The following is a 21,795-nucleotide window of genomic DNA, read 5'->3' on the forward strand; positions in this document are numbered from 1 at the left end:
GCTTTTACCCTGGGGGTGAATGCCAGTTGAAAATTATTTTATTAAAAATAATATTAAAAAATGTTATTGGTGATGTTAAGTCACAATGACGACCTCTCGTTTATTTAGAAAAAACATATTCTCATAGAAATACAGACTTTACTATAGGAATGACAAATAAAAAAACTATAACCTCTATATAACTTTTACCAATTAAACTTTATTGAGCAGTGTATTTTAAAACAAAATTGACCTACATATTTCAAAGTCATGTAGCTGTCAAATGGCATTCCAAATTATTTAATTTACATTTTATTAGAGCTTTATTTTTAAACAAAATATTTTGATATAGCTAGAATAAAAAACAGGACAAAGCATATTTAGATATTTAACATTTTACAATAATTCTCTTTTCAAAATTTTTACCATATTGAAAGCAATCTCTATAAAAATATTTAAAAAGTTTTACCAACTGCAATTCTCTTTATTTACTTGGAATTTAATCACTTTTATTCTTCTATAGACATAGAACGAATTGTAGACCATTCAATTGACTTCACATAGCGATATTAGCCAATTTATGCCGGTAGGGTGTTGCCTCTGGAGTTCGACGTGAAACCGTTGTGTACCATTCAAATATCCATTTCTAACTAACTTCTCTACATTTCTCGCGCGCAAAAACCACATTCAATCAGAAACATCCAAGGAAACACACGTACCCAAGGACATGAGTGTTTATTGTTGAAAATTTCTATCTCATATTTACTTTAGCTTACAGAGTGGGTTAACAAAATACAATGCAACGTATTAAATTTGAAATTATTCGTTGTAGCAAATGTAATGTTTGGATCGTTGTGAAATAACTTGTAATATTTCTAACAGGGCGGGCTTTAGAATATTTTAATGAATGGTATCACCAACACAAAATACAAGGAATAATTATTTATTAGGCGGGTTTAAAACAAAACATTGTAGAGGAATTTTGTAATGCTACAATGTTGTATAGAAACTTGTAAAAAAATCTGCTGGTGGAGTATAACTGCATTATTGTCCAGTTAAAAAAAAACGGAACAAGTATTATGGATCAATGCTTGTGGTTTAAGCAAAAATATTAGGTATTTTTTGATATTTGCAGTGACTACTTAAAAAAAGACGATTACATTATTGCAAGTAAGTAATTTATATTTGATACTTATCTTTATACTAAGCAGATTTTTACACAGTGTACCTATTTAGATCAAAATCCTTTAAAATATCTTCAACATATTGAGGAGCTTTGTTCAAATCAATACAATCATCGCAATAAGTAAGTATCTTGACAATTATAGATGGTTTCATCTATTCATCTGATTCATTATTTACAGTCACAGCGGTTTCAAAATTACCTAAATCTTCAGACATATTGTTTTCAGAATCAACATTTTGATTTTGTTTAATCACAGCGGCTTCAAAACCATGTTAATAATTTTATATTAGCCACAAATTTGTAAAAATAAACAATGAATATTTTTTCGCGCGTTTTAAATTTCAAAATTTGACAACGATTTGAAGAAAAAAAAGAAGAAAAATACCCTCAATATTATTTCAGCCGAAATCCACGAGAGGTCGTCATTGTGATTTAACAATATCATGTTATTAAAATAAATCAATACTTTTTGAGTTAAAGATTAAAGATTTTAACTGTTCCTGAAAAAATGCATGTTTTAAAGCTGTTTTCAGAAATAACTCAAAAACTAAAAGTTTTTACAAAAAAGTTACCATTACCAAAATTGATGCTAATAAAAAATCGAATAAATTCCTTGAAAAACCTTTTAATATTAATTCAAAGTGAGTTATAGGTAATTGAATGTATAGTGTTTTTCGACGAGTAATCAGATCTAAGTATTAAAGCTTAAATATCGGGAAAACGATACATTTTATAAAATATACTTACAATATACTTGTCAAAGTACTCCAAAGGAGCTCCAGAAGAAGTTACTGGCATCAAAATTAAACAAGATATGATGGAAATAAGAGGACGCTTTCGAATTTTTTAAGAAAAAGTGAAAAATAAAACATACGCCAATTCCATAAAAATTGAAATTTATGGTAATCCCTATAAGACTTTCTTTACTTATGACCTCAAACGTTTTGACCGGTTTAGAATGTATATTTTTGAAAAAAAATATGATTTATATAAATCATAATTTTTCAAATTTCCGTAAAGGTCACCGCACACATCTTATGGAAAATATAATGTCACTCAAATGAAATAAAATTTACATGAATAGATTGGTCTCGAAATTTCAATAACTTCATATCATTGCGCCAACTCTGAATTTTGAATAATAACGGCGTAAATTGATATAAATAAATCTAAAATCAAATGGGGAATTTAAATAAGTCAAAGAGAGAAAAAATATTTTCTGAATCATCACTTCATAAATCTTTAAGGCAGAGGCTTATAGATAATAAGGTAGGTATAATTTAGCCAAGCATACAAAAGTATATAGTTCCTCTAATCCGATTAGCTCACGCTGGTTTAAGCTGCTTTCAATAGCCACTACTAATGAATGGCAGTTTTATGGACTTCAAAAATATGATTTCGATAAACTTTAATTATAATTTACGCAGTTATTAATTAAAATTCAGAGTTGGAGCAATTATATGAAATGATTGAAATTTCGAGACCAATCTATTCATGTAAATTTTATTTCATTTGAGTGACATTATATTTTTCATAAGATGTGTGCGGTGTCCTTTAATTTTCTTTTAATAATAACTAAAAAAAAATAATCAATATTTGTAAAAAATAATACAGAACGAAATTTGGATTTTTCAAACAATTTTTTTTGTATGATAAAAAAACACCGAGATAGAAACTTTTAAGCCTAAACTTTACTGCGAGAATTATGTAACCGGGTCCCTTTAACATTTTATCTTTAAAAAAATAAGGGATTCAAAAGATTATATTTAACACGATTTTATAGCCCTTGAAATTAATTTTCAAATGGTTTTTAAATGAACCTGATATCATAAAAATGAATATAGTTATTTTAAAGAAAACAATATTTTTTTGGAAACATTTTTGGAACATAAATTTTGATGCTATCAACTTCTTATGGAGCTCATTTGATAGGTATTTCTGAGTATTTTGATAAGTATTTTTTCTACGAGCGTGCAAAAATATCTACTTTCGCGCACGTATTTTAGTTTAGAAAGTTTCACTTTTCCGCACGCGGTTTTTACTTTTCCGCACGCGTGTTAATTTAGATATGTTAATATGGCCTTAAAGTAATTATAATACATGCAATAATCTAATATTTAGATATTATTTACTAATTTATTTCAAATATATCTTATTGTGTTCCTGTTTTAATGAAATTAACGCGACAATTCGATAAAATAAAATTATTTTGACATAATATTCGAAAGTCAAATCGGTAGACAATAACAGTCGTTTTGAATCATCGTCATGGAAACCAAGATCGTCGTAATGCTAACTAATTATATTGAAAGTTTGGTTTTGACAACCTTGTCAGAGAATTAATTTGTGTATGTATTTTCATATTAATTAAATTAATTGATCAAGATTTGGTAATTTTTTAAAGACTCTTAGAAAAAATATTGTTCCTAACTCTTGCAGAAAGTCTCTTTTCCGCACTCGACTGCTTGCCGAACTCCCGCTTCGCGTCGTTCGGCAAACTGCAGTCGCGTGCGGAAAAGAATGACTTTCTGCACTTGTTAGGAAAATAACTATAGTCAGTAAATGTTATAAATGCATCGTTTTCTCGTTATTTGAGCTTGAATACTTAGATTTGAGTATTCGCCGAAAAAAATTATACATTCAAATTACCTATGACTCACATTGAGTTAATATTAAAAGATTTTTCAGTTAAGGATTTATTCGAATTTTTATTAGCTTTAATTTTGGTAATAACATTTTTGTAAAAACTTATAGTTTTTGTGTATTTTATGAAAAATCGCTTTAAAGCATTTTCACGAATAATTAAAATCTTTGATCTTTAATAACTGAACAAGTCGAGGGGTTTTATCACGATCTATCACGAGGAACAAGTTTTATCAAATATTTGTTATAGCCAAATGGCAGAGAATTTTATATTTAGTTAGAATAATTTATTTTAAGTTTAATTTATAAAAACGCATTTTAAAAAAAAATAAAACGTGATATTTATCGGGTTTTACCTCGTTAAGTGAGTATAACATTTGACATTATTGGTTTTTATTTTGAATTTTTTAAATTATAAAATAAAAGTTAATTGTATATTATTCCAACAAAAATAAATTAATCTGCATTCTTTTTAGAGAATTAAAAGGTAAAATGTGTCTTCTTCCGATTCTTCTCACATCATTACGTCCGGAATTCGATCTATGATATAATTACCGGTTTTTAAATTTGTTATTCAAGCATACACCTTTTCTGGCAAATATTTTCTTGGCACATCTTTATCAAATCTGTTTTCTTTGCTTCACTTATTGGAAAGGTACTTTTATATAACTTTGGTAAATTGCCCGGAGTTGATAAGTGTATGGTTGCTTTTTTGAATGCGAATGAAATTTGTTTTAGCCTTTTTGGGCGTAGAGTAGGAGTTTTTTCAAAACCATAATCTTCTGATATATTTATTAACTGGTTACCGTTTTCCGCTATTATCTTCTTTAGAATATCATCCAGTAGAATCACTGTTAGGTACAGCATTTATTATATCATCTGAGAATATACACAGCGTTTTTGAAAAAAATTTTGACACACTGAAATTCATTCATGGTAAGCTAGTGGAAAGAAACATTTCTTACTAAACGTTCGTTCCTTTCTTTGGGAAGTTTTAGGGATAAGTCTAGTCCTAATTAGTTTGACAGTTATATTGTACAAAATAAAAAATTTTCTAGACTAGACTCCAGTAATTTCTACGAGTTTCAATAGTCTTCAGAGCTTCAGACAACTTTTCAGTACACTGAAATTTAAATTTACTACAATTGATTTACTGTGGTACCTTGGAAGCTCTAAGTTTGTTTTTCATTATAATCCCATTCTAACCGCTTTTTTTGTTTTCGTAATATTCAATTGTCAATTTACGCCATCTTTTACTGGGTTTTCGCAGGAAAAAAGTGTGCTGAAATTTAATAAACTATCAGAGTCTGAAATTCTTTATCGGATTTTCGCATGAATATATTTTGTCAAAATGAACAATTTTGTAATCTCCATCTCCGATAAAATTAATTATCAGTTTTTAACTTGGAAATATTTCTAATGAAATTAGTAACTTTACACAGGAAAAAGAAGATAAATGATTCTACCGGATTCTCATATTGTAAATATGTTTACAACAAAGTATTTTTATCAGTAAAGTTATATATCGGGTTGATGTTATTACAGGATTTCATAATTTTGTTATTTATCGGGTTTCCCCTCGAACCCCTTGAAGTATTCATTTATTTTAATAACTTTATACAGTATGTCCCGGTAAGTTGTATCCATGTGGAAAACTTTTTTATTATTAATTTTACGAAAAAAAGTTATTCTTTATAAAAAGTTCTGTATGGTCCAAAACCCATGAATCAACCATCAGATATCAAATTTTATGAATGTTATACGAGGTATGTCAAAAAGTTTGAATTTCACTCAAGAGTAAAGTAGCTTTATTTTTCACAATATTGAAAATTGCTATTATGAAAAGTTGTTTGGAATTAAAAACTATATTCTAATATGCTATTACATTCTTCTAATTGAAAAAAAAATTTGAAAAATTTTTGGGATAATGAACATAGAGTTCAGTGGAGAGATTCAAGTATAGTCCTGAAAGAATCAAATAGTAAAAAGAGAAAAATCAAAGAAGCGGCTCTAATTATGCTAAATGAAACCAATTGTGTCGCAAATTCCTCGGTAGAATGCAGTAGGATGTGGTTACCCATACTGAAAGAGGAAGTCAATAGAAAGAAAATACCACGATTAGTAAGTCAATAACATATCGAGTTAGTACAAATTTTATATTTTAGTATTACTTATTGTATATCTATGTATTATTAATATTATTTATAATTTAAACATATTAAAGTCAGAATTTGGTATTAGTTTTTTGAAGGTAAATTAAATGTAAGACCAAATACTTACGATGTCGGGATAGTATCACGAGGTTTTTTTCCTGGTTTTCCCTCGTGATTTACTATGGAATCTCTAACGCGAGAATTTTACTCTCATCGTTGCATTTGGTTGTCTTTTTAAAGACAGATCACATGCTATGATTTTTTTGCGACGGATATTCTTGAGTTGGGATTGATTTCATATAATCGAATGAACTATCTTTTAGTAAAGTCGTCCCAGGAACGCAACTCATAAATATTGGCGATATCATTTTTAAAGTCTTCTACTTTAAAATGTATAATATACGTCTGAATTGCCAATATAAATGAGTCAGATTAAATAAATTATTAGAAGAATTTTTTTACTTAGCAACAACATTTTTGTTTATTTTAATAGTATTTTGTATTTTGACAACGAAACCCGATTTGGGCGTCGAAACGTTAATAAATTCATTTTTTAGTAAAATTGTGGCTTATTTCCCATAAAAAATACTTAATTATAAAAATGCCACAAGGAAATAGCTTCAGAACAACATGAAAAATTATAGATAACTAACATTTTTTTCAGTTTTTTCAATTATGATAACTCTTTTATTATTAATTTTACGAAAAAAAGTGATTCTTAATAAAAAGTTCTGGATGGTCTAAAACCTAAAATACAACCATCAAATTTTATCGATTTTATACGAGGTATGTCAAAAAAGATAAATTTAGATCAAAAGTAAATTACCTTTATAGTTCAGACTATTTCAATTAGAAGGATATAATTACATACTGAAACATAGTTTTTAATTCTAAATAACTTTTCATAATAACAATTTTCGATATTGTGAAAAATAAACATATTTTACTTTTGAGCGAAATTAATATTTTTTGACATACCTCATATAAAATTGATAAAATTTGACATATTTTAGGTTTTAGACCAAGCAGAACTTTCTATTAAAATCACTTTTTTTTCGTAAACTTAATAATAAAAGAGTTATCTGAATTGAAATAAATGAAAACAATGTTAGTTATCCATAATTTTTCAAAAAAAAAAAAATCAGTTAGAACGATGTAATTGCATACTAGAATATAGTTTTTAATTCCAAACAACTTTTCATAATAATAATTTTCAATATTGTGAAAAATAAAGCTACTTTACTCTTGAGTGAAATTCAAACTTTTTGACATACCTCGTATAACATTCATAAAATTTGATATCTGATGGTTGAATCTTGGGTTTTGGACCATGCAGAACTTTTTATAAAGAATAACTTTTTTTCGTAAAATTAATAATAAAAAAGTTTTCCATATGGATCCAACTTACAGGACATACTGTATAACAAATTTTGCTTAGAATTTGTTCCTCTATGGATTTATGGGATTATTTTTAATAAAATCATTTTCAATCTCGTGAAGGTGTGGCATCCAGCCTCAGGGTAAAAGCGATAGTTGGCACCATATCACTTTTGTTCCTTGAGGTATCCTCTAACCACTCGCCAATTTTCATGAAAATCGATGGAGGTTCACCGAAATCGGAGGTAGTAGTTGATTTTTACCTTCATGCACTATACATTTGAACACGAGTTTATTTTTTATTTGTTTTATTAAGGCTTGGGAGATAGCAAGGCTGCTTTGAGGGCTGCGTCACTGGAGACCATAAATACTTTTACTGAGCAATGTGGTTACAAGGAATTTTTCGACGGTGAAATGATCGCAGATGCATTGAAATCTGGTTCCCCCACACTAAGAATTGAACTTTGGAATTGGCTGGCCCAAAATGTCCCAAAAAGTAAGTTAATCAATTTATATTTACATCAAAGATGGTATACCTAAACATATTATTATTTCATTTGTTCTAGTTCCTCCTAAACAGATACCAAAAGAAGAGTTAGTCGTGTGTGTACCTCACCTTTACAGCAATTTGGAAGATAGAAATGCAGACGTTCGAAAAAATGCACAGGAAGCGATTCTAGGTATTATGATACATTTAGGGTATGACAGCATGGTTAAACAGACCGAAAAATTGAAACCCGGTTCCAAAACTGTCATTGTGGCTGTATTAGAAAAAGTGAGACCCAACTTACCAGTCAAACCATTACCTACGAAAAAGCAGGCTTCTGAAAGAGAGGATAAGGTAGTGAAAGGAACAAAACCTGTTGCTAATGCTAAAAATGCTGTTAAATCAAAGGTAAATATTATGTATTATATAATATTGTGACGATAATTCAACTCGCGGTTCAATTCTTTAACTGCTGGAAAAAAACTGACAAAGAACATGTTCAATTTTCACATGTCAAAAATATTATTATATTTTTTACTGTGTTAAATTTCTTATTACAACCCTTATCTTTAAATAAATCTCAAGCCAGCCCTGTTCAATAGTACCATTTCATTCCTCCTATTTCTTACCCTCTCTCTTCACCCTTACAGTCAGACAATATTTGGACAATTTGGGATTGAGAATTTTCTCTCTTCTCGTACACCCGCCAAAGGGTGAACCTCTCTCTCTCATCAGCCGTTCGACGGTCAACAAGTACCACTCACACGTGAGGGTGCAATCTCTTCGCCACGATCTTTCAACGTATAAAATCGGTACCGCTCATCTCTTGTTGACGGTCCAGCCTTTCTTTTGGGCTGTTTCGTTTCGAACAATAGCAATACGTGCACGAACAGTAATTCGGGAGTGACGCCATACACGATTTCGCAGCAGTCAAAACGCGAGGCACGTCGTATGGAAACTGTCATGTCGTATGTGACCGGCTTCAGTGATCCGGACAAGATTTCACAACTTGGTAAGACCTTATGATACATATGAATATTGTCTGTATAAAACCTTTATACTCCCACTTGAACCAGTAAACTAGCAATCCCCTAACTACAGCCCACACCCTCTGAAAGTTTATTCATACTCTCACATATGTACATATTTCGTATAGAACACTTTCAACATTATCATTATTGGCTCTGTAACCTACAGTTGGTCTTGGTCTGTTCTAGGATCAGCTTCCATCCTTTCCTATCCTTCGCCTTGGTTTTCCAATTTTGTACTCTTTAAAGGCACGTATTCATTATGATGATGCTCCGTGCTCCCTGCAACTACTCCAATCGATACGGCATGCGCTCTTCTACATATAAACCGCCACCGATGCGAGCAGCGAGGCGGAGCGCGTACTGTTGCACCGAGGGGGAGCGCCAACGTATCCACTATGTGGAGTAGTTGCAGGAGCGCGGAGCACCAACATAGTGGATACGTGCCTTAACACTCATACACTGGGCCTGCGTCTTCTACTCACTCCATCCGGTCGTTGGTTATGTTATAAATGTGTTTCGACGGCTCCGTCTCGTTCATTCTCTCTAAATAGCCTAGCCAGAGCCACCCCGCAGCCTGTTTATTTTGATGGACCTACCAATACTAGATTCACTATAAAGGCTTATAATATGGTCCTTTTCATAGGCATTTTTCAGTGCGTCACAAATGATAGAAAAAAGGTAAGTCCGTGATAATACACATAGGGCTTTTCATTCACAGTCATTTGTTTCGAGCTTCTGTCATATGTCGTATAATCCGTGTATACTAATATTATACACAGATTATACAACATATGACAGAAGCTCGAAACAAATGACAATCGATGGGAAGCCCTATTTATAACATTTATTCTAACATGACATTTTAGTTAAATCTGACAGTTGTCAAAGTTTATTTGCAATTTGGCATAAAAACAAATCAATTGTGTTTATTGCATTTATAAAATGGTATTTTCTTTTATTTGTATAGTCTTATAAACTGTACACATTATATTCGTAGATATATTATATAATTCGTAAATTTTTTTTTCGATTATAGCGCCATCTATCCACAACTAGAATAATGTTATAAATGTCTATAATCACTTACGTGCCTTTTTTCTGTCACATACAATTTAATGCGTTAGAAAGAAATCGAAAAACTGGCGCACTGAAAGATGCCTATGAGAAAAAGAATAGTACGTTCTTTAACGGTAAAATATTGCAAAACCTCTAAATTTTAAAGAACTGCTTGGATTGACATGAAATTTGGCCTACAAATAGCTAACAAGTCAAATAAAAAAAGTGATATTGTGCCGATGTGTCCTTTTGCCCTGGGGGTGACTTTCACCCCCTCTCGGGGGTGAAAAAATATATGTCCAAAATAAGTCCGGAATTGGATAAACTGACTAATTCTAAGCAACTTTTATTCTATAGAGTTTTTTTACTAAGTCAAATTTTTTCTGAGTTATTTGCGAGTGAATATGTTCCATTTTTCAACAAAATATCCACGTTTTTAGACGGTTTTTCGCAAATAACTCAAAAAGTAAGTATTTTCTCGAAAAAAACGTTCTTAGCAAAAAAATATAGCCTGTAAAAAAGTGAAAAAAATAGTTTATATATTAGGTCTCTATACCTAGTGTAAGCAGAGTTATAGCTAATGAAAAATAGGTTCATATTCGTCAAGTTCCAAATCGTATAGTTTAACGTGAAATATATTTTTTCCCGGGAACAAAAAAGAATAAGAGAAACGCAAAGAATAAAAAGGCCGAATAATACAAGACTCAACAGCCGAAGAGGCCAAATAATAAAAAAACACGCTGGATAACGAGAAATATTTATGTTGGCAGAAATTAAAAGAAGTAAGACTGGGTGATAAAGGGAAAGAAGATAGAGCACGTGTGGAAAAAATCAACAAATACTTTTTCCCGAATATAATTCACACCTTAAAACCCGCCTAAATTATTTTTTTATTTCAAAATTTTACTTATCCATAATTATTAGTAATTTGTACTTAATATGGAAATATTCATGAGATTGTTACATTTTTGAATTTTGGTCTGTCATATAAATAGATCAGTGGGTGTTGGGAGGTATTATCATAATTGCAAATATGCACGAATGAGTTAAAAACAATTATGAAAACTAATATTTTTATTTGCGACTAATAGTTTATGTTTTATGATGCTGTATAAAATCATTTTTTTCTACGAGCGTGCAAAAATGTCTACTTTCGCGCACGCATTTTAGTTTAGAAAGTTTCACTTTTCCGCACGCGTGTTACTTTTCCGCACGCGGTTTTTACTTTTCCGCACGCGTGTTAATTTAGATATGTTAATATGGCCTTAAAGTAATTATAATACATGCAATAAACTAATATTTAGATATTATTTACTAATTTATTTCAAATATATCTTATTGTGTTCCTGTTTTAATGAAATTAACGCGACAATTCGATGAAATAAAATTATTTTGACATAATATTCGAAAGTCAAATCGGTAGACAATAACAGTCGTTTTGAATCATCGTCATGGAAACCAAGATCGTCGTCATGCTAACTAATTATATTGAAAGTTTGGTTTTGACAACCTTGTCAAAGAATTAATTTGTGTATAATAGTATGTATAATAGTATATATTAATGATATAGCTTTGGTAACTAATTTACTGAGTGGAGTTAACATCATCAGTTATGCGGATGATACCAACATTCTAGTCACAGCAACATCCGATCAAAATTTGCAAAATAAAAATACACAGATACTATCCACCATCAACAGTTATTTCTTATCCAACAAACTAGTTTTAAATGAAGAGAAATCAAAGTATATGATTTTCACGTCAAATAATTTATTAAACCATCAAGCCACTATACAAGCAGCAATAGATAAAACAGACTGCACGAAGTTGCTGGGGGTCCTGTTAGACAGTAATTTTAAATGGTCAAACCACATTTCTAATTTGAAATCCAGATTAAGTAGCGCATGTTATGCATTGAGAATTCTTTCACGTCTCTTTAATACATCAATATTAAAAACAGTATACTTTGCCCATTTTTACTCAATAGCCAAATATGGCATTGAAGTCTGGGGTTGTACCTCTGAATTAGAGCAGATATTCGTACTTCAGAAAAGAGCTATTAGGATAATTTATAAAATGAAATTTAGAGATTCTTGTAGAGGCATCTTTAGACAAAACAATATTCTTACTATTCCTGGTCTGTATATATTTTCGTGTATAATGTATTTACATTGCAAAATTTATGAATTCAATAAATTTCAATTTAACCATGTTTATTCAACAAGATTCAGAGACAATCACTTTATGCTTCCACAACATCGTTCTGTTTTGTTGGAAGGTAGCACACATTATGCAGCCATAAGTTTCTTTAACAAATTGCCAATAGATATACGAATGAATTTACATCAGCCAAACTTTCGGAGGTGTGTACATCAATACATTTGTGAGCTAGAGCCATATTCTAAAAATAACTTTTAAGTATGTTTTGTCATATTTATTAATTTATATACTTTTGTATGTCTGTAACTTTGACTTGTCTCATACATGTACTTTGTACAATGTCGCATGTGATGAATAAATTTGACTTGACTTGACTTGACTATTTATATACGATTTTTTTTACACAAGTTCTCTAACCTTTTTTTCTTTATCTTTCAGTCTTACTTCTACTTCTCCATCAATATTTCTACCAACAGAAATATTTCTCCATATCCTGCGTGTTAGTGTTTCTTTTATCTTTTGTCTCGTCTGCTGTTGTGTTTTGTATTATTTGTTCTTGGCTTTTTATTCTTTGTCTTTCTTATTATTGTTATATTAAAGTCTTTTAACATATTTTACCCTGACACCATGAATAAAAAGTGCGAAGGAATACGTATACCAGTAAAAAAATGTGTATAAATCTTATTTTTAAATTCCTAACGTCCTAATTGGGAGTACAAAAAATGCAACATGTTAAAATATTTATGCAGCAAATTATGAATGTTCTTTGGAAAAACACTTTTTTAAAAAACTGAACTTCACAATTAAAACTTTTATTTCGACAAACAAATATTTTAGTTACAACTCAATAATTTAAAATCAGACTTTACTTTAACATTTAAATTAGACTTTTATTTAGAGATTTTAATCAGACTGAAAAATATTGATTTTTACATGGTGTTTTATAATTTTATAATTGCTGATCTTGCTGTCCAATACGTCGCCATTAGGTCCAGAATGTTCAACGCTGCGACGCGGCGTAGCCTCGTGTTGATTCCACGTGGTAGAATATACTGGATGGTAGCGGTCGTTGTACTATAACTACTCCATCCCCTGAAGAAGTTTTGTAAGGGATGAACAAAACTTTTGGATTGGCATCTCTTGGAATTTCGTTGCTAGAATTTGTTTTTTGTATAGGATAAAGACGATGCCGGTGTGCATTCCTTCTATTTCTAACTGCCTGAAGGCTCCTAACTTCTATTTCTAACTGCTAAGTCCCTCGGGTGAATTCTGCAACGGTTTCTCTGAGGCTGGTTCTTGGAACAGTGGACAAACACTTAAAAGTGACGAGGATCTATAAAGACTCTTCCACTTCCGTACTGACTCTGCGCCAATTATGAATGTTCTTTGGAAAAACACTTTTTTAAAAAACTGAACTTCACAATTAAAACTTTTATTTCGACCAACAAAGATTTTAGTTACAACTCAATAATTTAAAATCAGACTTTACTTTAACATTTAAATTAGACTTTTATTTAGAGATTTTAATCAGACTGAAAAATATTGATTTTTACGTGGTGTTTTATAATTTTATAATTGCTGATCTTGCTGTCCAATACGTCGCAATTAGGTCCAGAATGTTCAACGCTGCGACGCGGCGTAGCCTCGTGTTGATTCCACGTGGTAGAATATACTAAATGGTAGCGGTCGTTGTACTATAACTAGCACCAACTAGTAAACTGATGTACTCTATATTAAGACCCCCGTATAGATTATTAACAATTGTTCATCCGCGTTGCAGTCGAAGGTCAGGCCAACAACGCTACACACGTCCCGATAGTCGGGCTGTTAGAATAGCACGGCCACCCGACCAAATAGCTCAGCCTGCCAGACAGATTTTTGTTATGTGACAAGCCTACACTCTCTCCAACGGTCAGACCCAACGTTGTCAGACCCGACAGTCGGGTGGTCAGGTCGGTACATGTGTAGGTCTATTAACCAATTTTTTTATTTGTAATAATTATACAGGGTGTCCCGAAAAGATTGGTCATAAATTATTCCACAGATTCTGGGGTCAAAAATAGGTTGATTGAACCTAACTTACCTTAGTACAAATAATGTCCACATAAAGAAAGTTACATCGCTTTGAAGTTACAAAATGAAAATAAATTTTTTCCAATATTTCGAAAACTTTTAGAGATTTTTTATTGAAAATAGACATGTGGCATTCTTATGGCAGGAACATCTTAAAAAATATTAGTCAAATTTGTGCACCCCTTAAAAATGTTATGGGGGTTTTGTTCCCTTAAACCCCCCTTAACTTTTGTATATGTTCCTATTAAATTATTATTATAGTACTCTTAGTTAAACACAGTGTTTTTAAAACTTTTTTGCCTCTTAGTACTTTTTCGAAAAGCCAGTTTTTATAGAGATATTTTGAATATTTGTCAAATCCACCACATATTTGTATGATTATAGAGACCTGGTAATAATATGAAAATTTATTTATAATTTACATTCTTGGATATATTTTGAACAATATTAAAGAAGAAGCCACCTCTCGATAAAAGGTGCCTTATCGAAAAAATACTAGGAGGGAAAAAAGTTTTAAAAACACTGTGTTTAACCAATGGTACCGCAATAATAGTTTAATTGGAATGTACACAAACATTTGGAGGATTTAAATTTGGAGGATTTGGAGGACATATTAAAAAAGAAGCCGTATCTCGATAAAAAATTGCTTATCGAAAAAATACTAAGAGGCAAAAAAGTTTTAAAAATATTGTGTTTAACTAATGGTATGGTTTGTTCAAGAGTAAATGGTTTGAGTTCAGTTAGTGCGGTCGTAAATATTATTAAACTTATCTGACCTGGCCCATTGTTAAGACCCACCCGGAGCGATAAGCCACCGAGGTAGACAGAGTTGGTCTTTTGCAATTAACACTGAGTAGACGGTACTCCCATAATAAAGCCTAAAATAAATTTTACCTGAAACCGGGCCTTTTATACTATTATCGGTTAATCCGGGCTGTTTATAGTGGTAACTAATTGAACTTAACCATTTACTGTTTAACATACCATACCACAATAATAATTTAATTGGAACGTACACAAAAGTTTAGGGGGTTCAAGGGAACAAAACCCCATACAATTTTTATGGGGTGCACAAATTTCACTTTAATTTTTTTTTATAATTTGCTGCCATAAAAATTCCACATGCCCAATTTCAATAAAAAATCTCTAAGAGTTTTCGATATATGAAAAAAAAAATCGATTTTCATTTTGTAACTTCAAAGGGCTGTAACTTTTTTGTGTGCACTATTGTATATAATATAGGTAAGTGAGGTTCACTCAACCTATTTTTGACCCCAGAATCTGTCGTATAATTAATGACCAATCTTTTCGGGACACCCTGTATATTTACTTCATTTTTATGTTTTGTTTTAGTCTGCGACTTCAGCGAAGGCTGCGCCCGCAGCAGCTAGCCGCAAAAAGGATGATGATATCGATACTTCACCACTGTTGGTTGTTAATAATTTGAAACACCAAAGAACCATCGACGAACAGAAGTTAAAGGTTTTAAAGTGGAATTTCACACAGCCACGAGAGGAATTTGTTGATTTGCTAAAGGATCAAATGGCGGCTGCAAATGTTAATAAAACACTTACGTCTAACATGTTCCACGCAGATTTCAGGTATACTTGTCTAAGTAAAAACAATAATTCTTTCTTATACTCTTCTCTTTTAATATTTTTATCGGACTTACAAAATATTGGTTGATAAAAATGAAATAATAATTTTCAAATCAAAACCAGAATTTTATGGGTTTTATATTTGCTGCTAATATAAATTATTTCCTAGGGATTGGGCTACCAATGAAACACCAATCAAAAAAAACTCGAACTACATAAAAGACATAAATAATAATTTATATGCATTAAGTTCTCCCTTAATTTTCCTAAATAGTGGCTTTATTGGGTTGAATTTATCTGTCTATGGTTTAAGTTCCATGTCAGCTAGTATATTTTTATAGTTGAAAGACTGATAAATTTTGTACACACTTAAGGAAGTGAAACAATAGTAAAGTGTGTAAAATGTATTTTACTTTTTTTAATATCAGCTGTCAAACGTCAACACAGGACAAGGAAAAGCAGAATTGAAGATCCAGCTTTGTCAGTCAGCTGTTTCTCCTCGGCCAAGACGGTTGGGTGATACACCCACGCCATGAAAAAAGTTTTAATTTGTTTGTAAAGGTGTTGTGGCCGTTTTTTGTTATGGGTTGTACGGAAGACAACTACTATAGTGCATACATGACTTTAAACCCTACCCGGAGTACTGGAGTACCCCAAGCAAAATTAATTTTATTAAGATTCAGCGCCGACCCTCCATCTACCTTCCTAAAATGCTATTAGGTTCGACATAGTGTATGTTTCGTTCAGTTGCTTCCGATACGCTACGCTACATAGACGTGTTGGGGTACAGTAGTACTTGGCTTGGCCAACTTTACCAGTATTTCATCAAGGGTATTTTGAAGGAAAGTGGACCTAATGAAATTCAAGAAGAAACTCGTGCAAATTCATGTACAGTAGTACTTGGCTTGGCCAACTTTACCACTATTTCATCAAGGGTATTTTGAAGGAAAGTGGACCTAATGAAATTCAAGAAGAAACTCGTGCAATTCAGCCAGATGCAGTTTCTGTGTGCGATCCCGAGACCGTAAGAGCCGAAGGAGGTGCAATGTGTGCAACAATTCATCTGTGCAGAACATAAAATTAAAGTTTGTCCTGGGTGTTCTGAGAAACAATAATGTTCACAGAATTATTAAAATTCGTTAGTTATATTTGTGTAAAAAGTTGTTTTTAATAAATTCATTCAAACATTACTTTTTGACTTATTTCTTAATGGGGTACTAGTGTACCCCAGGGTAAAGTGTAATTTTAAATATGGGTAGGGTTTAAAGGTTAAATAAAAAATTGTAATACAACCAGGTACTATTAAGCTGCTCATGCGCATAACCTCAATCAGTGGTACTGTTACCTTCTATTGACGTAAGTTAAATTTCTTGTATGTACCTACTTTGACATCTTTTTCTTATAAGATTACATTTTAATTCTAGCATTAGCTCCGATGATGACGATTTTATCGAAAGCGCTTAGCTAAGGAAATAAATGTATTTTACACACTTTGACTTTTTTACTACTTTTTCACTTCCTTGATTAATATACTTTTTATGTTTCAACAATTGGAACTTGCTGGGGCAGAGGCCCCCATAGATCCGACACGTAATGATTTCAGCATATCTTTGTGTTTAATTGTAGATACCACATCAAAGCTCTGGAGTCACTAACCGATGATTTAGCCGGCAATGGTCAAGCGCTTATGTCTAATTTGGATCTTATACTTAAATGGTTAACACTACGGTTTTTCGATACCAATCCTTCAGTTCTGCTAAAGGGTCTTGAGTATTTGCAGTTCGTTTTTAATATGCTCATTGACACAAAATACCGAATGTTGGAAAATGAAGCATCTGCGTTTATTCCGTACCTCATAAATAAGGTAAGTTAAACAACGTTCTGTACAGTAAGGGAAAAAACCCTTACTGTATAATATAATATGTATCCAAAATATGTATATAATTTAAGCATAATAAGGTCGATACAGAAGATGTTGTTTCTATAATCTCAAACAAAGCGAAGGTTGATTGATGGAGTTTGTTTAGGTAACCTCGCTAGTAAGTAACGATACTCACGTACCGTTTACTTTCAAAGTCAAAAATAAAGATTGATATAAAAGCCTGAAGAGGGGTAAAATAGAGGCATTAATATTTCATTAGTAGATTGTTGTTATAGTTAGCATTTGTGCGACATGGGTGTCTGAACGAGTACCCCGCGAAACAACATCTTCCTAACCTTACGATTATGGATGTTGTAAACCTTTAAATAGAAGTATAGTTTAGTAGAGTGTTTCCCTAGTTCCGATAGTTGGCTCCCTTTCCGTCCCTTAAGGACCCAACACGACATGGCGACCCTGCGTATATATTGGAAACTTCTATCATTGCGAAAATCTCTGAAATTTTGCACCAGCTTTCTTATTTTATTTTTGTAATAAATAATGACAATTAACTGATTTTGAACAACAATGAATATCAAATGGGTTTGGGCAAACACTTTCTTATAAATATTTAAAAGAATATTAAAAGAGTAATCATTTAATAAAGTTCTCAAACCGATTGCTTCACGGATCGAGATATCACCGTTTTCAAAATCGTCGCCTTCGATAATAAAATAAAAAAGCTTCCAAAAAGCTGTTCACGAAAATCTGCTACAGTGAAAAATAACCGAGATTTAAAATTTCATCGCGTCTGACAAACTGTTTGCATTTTTTTCGAAACAAATTGTTCTAAAACAGTAGTCCGTTTAGGCGAGCTAAAATGGCAAGAAAAGACGATATTCTTTAATTTTTTTACACGTATCCTGCAAAACTATATTCATTCTATGCGCATGACAGTGAGTAAATAAACCTTGTGGTTCAATAGTTTTAACTTTTGCCTGGAGACCATTCAATTCACCGGACATCACGGCAGCGCCGTCGTAAATTTGCCTTACCAATTTATTTTTGATATCCAAAAATTTTAATCTGATCTGTCCTTTAAAACACCAAAAATATATTCTGCCTTATTGCTTTTACTGACGTCTGTAAAACCTAAAAACCTCTCATAAATATTACCACCTAACGCCTATCGAACAACAATTAATAGTTATGAATGACATGATAATCAGAAGTTTCATCTACTTCTAGCGAAAAGCAAATGGTTTTCAGAATCTCGGATTCAATAACGGTATTCAAAATGTAACTAATTGATTATATTAGTTCATTCTGTACTGTTTTAGACACGCCGCTAAATATCTTCGAATCAGGAAAAAAATTGGAAAATTTCAAATCGTATTTTTTAAACAATTTTATTAGTTCTCTATAGTTACTTTGATTTAACGAATGCTCCGATTCATCATGTCCCGTAAATGATAATTCCTGATTACTTAAATAAATTACAATATCAATTAAACGACGTAAAACGGCGTGATTATTTTTTACAATTTCTGTCGATGCTTCCAAATGAAACATCGGCAGATTTAAATGTGCCGTACCTGCCGCTTAATGCCTACGGAGAGAAATATACGTTTGGTTGCTCTTCGACTCGTAATTCGTTGAGTTTTACGTGTAAATCGTCAAACTCGAGATGAGCTGGGGTCGTCTTGCCGAAAACAGTCAGATGAATTGCTCGGATCATTCATTTTTTGAAAAGTCTTTTATGCGCTGGGATCACTTAACGCTCGGATTGACCGAATCCTTTTAAAAACCATGAATAAAATTCAGTCTGTATTATCTGACAGATTTTTTTTATTTCACAGATACAAATGACATCAACTCTGATTGAATTAAATATTAAAAAAAAATCTATATCTATAAATGTGGGTCGGTACTGCCGACCTGACCGGCCGCCACTGCTGTCTCGTAGACTCACAGTTTAGGTTTACTGAATATTTTGTAGTACGTGACCAACTATTCGATATCTGTACTTAGCACCTGTCCATCAATCTAATTTCTCGTTTTTTTTTATTTTATCGTTGACAGCATCAACCATTTTGGGTTATTAGCTGTACTATAATTGATACATAGTTACTTAAATCTAATAGCATTTTGATTATTACATAAGTTCACATTTAGTTAACAGTAACATAATTTACAAATTAAGAATGGGGTTTACAAAAGGTTAACAGTGGTTATAGTTTGTTTAAAACATTAATATCTTTCAAATAATTAAACAAATCTGTACGCTGATATCGGCGTTATGTCGTTTTTTTTAATACCCGCATATGCGTTGCTTTCTACTTCTAATTTTTCTTTGGTATGATTAACAAAATCATTGTTTTCTTTTAATTTACTTAATAAAAATATAAAATCTTTTGATGTACTGTATGCAATTGTGAGTCCATTTTCAAGAGGTGAAAAGAAAAAAACTTGCAATTATTGAATATGTTAAAACTTGCAATTATTGAATATGTTAAAACTTGCAATTAAATGTTAATATATGTCCGTCCGCTATAACTTTTCTAATGCGGTACTATTCATTTTCAATCAAATTAAGTCAAAACAGAAAGTGAAACGTACGCCGATATGTGTAGTACACAGTATACAGTATACAAAATGTATATACACATCGACGTTCGTTTCAATTTATGTTTTGACTTAATTTGATTGAAAATGAATCGTACTGCATGGAAAAAATTTAAGGCGGACGGACTAATTATATTTTTTACATTTTATTATAAAATCTTTCTTTAGATAGGAGATCCGAAAGACTCAGTTCGGAATGGCGTGAAAGCATTGTTAAACCAACTAAATAGACTATTTCCTGTTAATAAATTATCGACGTATGTGATGGAAGGAGTTAAATCCAAAAACGCAAGACAAAGGGCAGAATGTTTGGAAGTTATGGGTGGTATCATTGAAGATTTCGGTAAGTAATATTTTCTTTATGGTATTGTAAATCTTAGTATAGTTTTTCAACTCCCAAGCATGAAATTATTCACGAATTACTTTTTATACTAGGTCTCTTTTTTACTCACAGAAACTAGTATCGCAAACTTAAGCCGTTTGTCTATAGAAACCACAATAAGTTAAACAAGGATAAACAATATGGCATGTCGTTGATACTTTGTTTATTATGAATTTTGACGTTTATGATTTTAAGTGACAGTGACATTAGCGCATTTGTTGGTTATTATTTGAATTTATCGTTTATCTTGTTTTTCAAATTATTTAACTTTTAGTCTTTATATGTTATTGTAATTTTTATTTTCAAACATAATTATTGTTAGAACGACTAACTACTGTCCTCTCTTAATTTGATTACTTCCTATTGAAGTACCTATATATTTTTTTACGCAAAAGTGATAAATACTTAATATTTCTGAGTGTGGCAAAACGCGTGTGCAAAAATAAAATGGAACAACTATATAACACAATATACTTACTAAAAGAAAAGAAAGGATGGTTCAGATTTGATTACAGTACATAGCCTCTACTATGTGCTTATACATATTTCTGAGGTAGAGGCTCTGTACTGTAATCAAATCTGAACCATCTTTTCTTTTCTTTTAGTTTATACTTTATTCACCTTTGGTGGATATTAAAGGAAATATCTCACAATAAAACACTGAAAAACGTTTGTTTTCTATACTTTCACAAAATTTATTACAACTATGTTATTACTACAGCTGTTTCGGCAAAGTGCCTTTCTCAAGTGATATATTTTACAATGTGTTTGCCTTTTTAAGTCTTTAACTGTCTTTAACTGAAGAGGTTGAGGAGTGGGGAGCTGTTTTTCTCGAGTTGGTCATTCAGAATTATATCTGCATTTTTCAATTTATTAATTTTCATTGATTCTAAAAGTGATAGCTTAAGGCCTTTATTTTGAATATGTAGAATTTGAAATTCTTCATTGAAAGAATGATTATGATCTAGAAGGTGAAGTGCGTATGTAGAAGTGTCTGTTTTTCTATTGTTGAAAGCCCTTTTGTGTTCTGCTATCCGTTTGTCAAAAGTTCTGCCAGTTTGACCGATGTAAGTTTTCGGAGTCACCACAAGTTAGTTTGTACACACCACTCTGTAGTTGCTTTCTCTTTCGGCTTTTATTGTTTTTAATATGTTTGCTTAAGGGGTCATATACGTTTCTCGAGCTTA

At 31.5% G+C, this 21,795-nt stretch overlaps 1 protein-coding gene across 3 annotated transcripts in view; it reads left to right on the plus strand.

Moving 5' to 3' along the window:
• LOC114326570 (protein mini spindles) overlaps nt 1-21,795 on the plus strand; it is a 141,078-nt gene that overhangs the window by 68,567 nt on the left and 50,716 nt on the right. For all 3 annotated transcript variants that reach the window (XM_028274965.2, XM_028274967.2, XM_028274966.2), the window contains exons 13-17: nt 7,655-7,834; nt 7,905-8,233; nt 15,499-15,746; nt 17,370-17,607; nt 20,395-20,569. In XM_028274965.2, coding sequence (XP_028130766.2) covers nt 7,655-7,834; nt 7,905-8,233; nt 15,499-15,746; nt 17,370-17,607; nt 20,395-20,569 — 1,170 coding nt within the window. The remainder of the gene's footprint in view (nt 1-7,654; nt 7,835-7,904; nt 8,234-15,498; nt 15,747-17,369; nt 17,608-20,394; nt 20,570-21,795) is intronic.

Source organism: Diabrotica virgifera, chromosome 3, assembly GCF_917563875.1.
Source record: "Diabrotica virgifera virgifera chromosome 3, PGI_DIABVI_V3a".
In the NCBI taxonomy this organism is placed as follows: Eukaryota; Metazoa; Arthropoda; class Insecta; order Coleoptera; family Chrysomelidae; genus Diabrotica; species Diabrotica virgifera.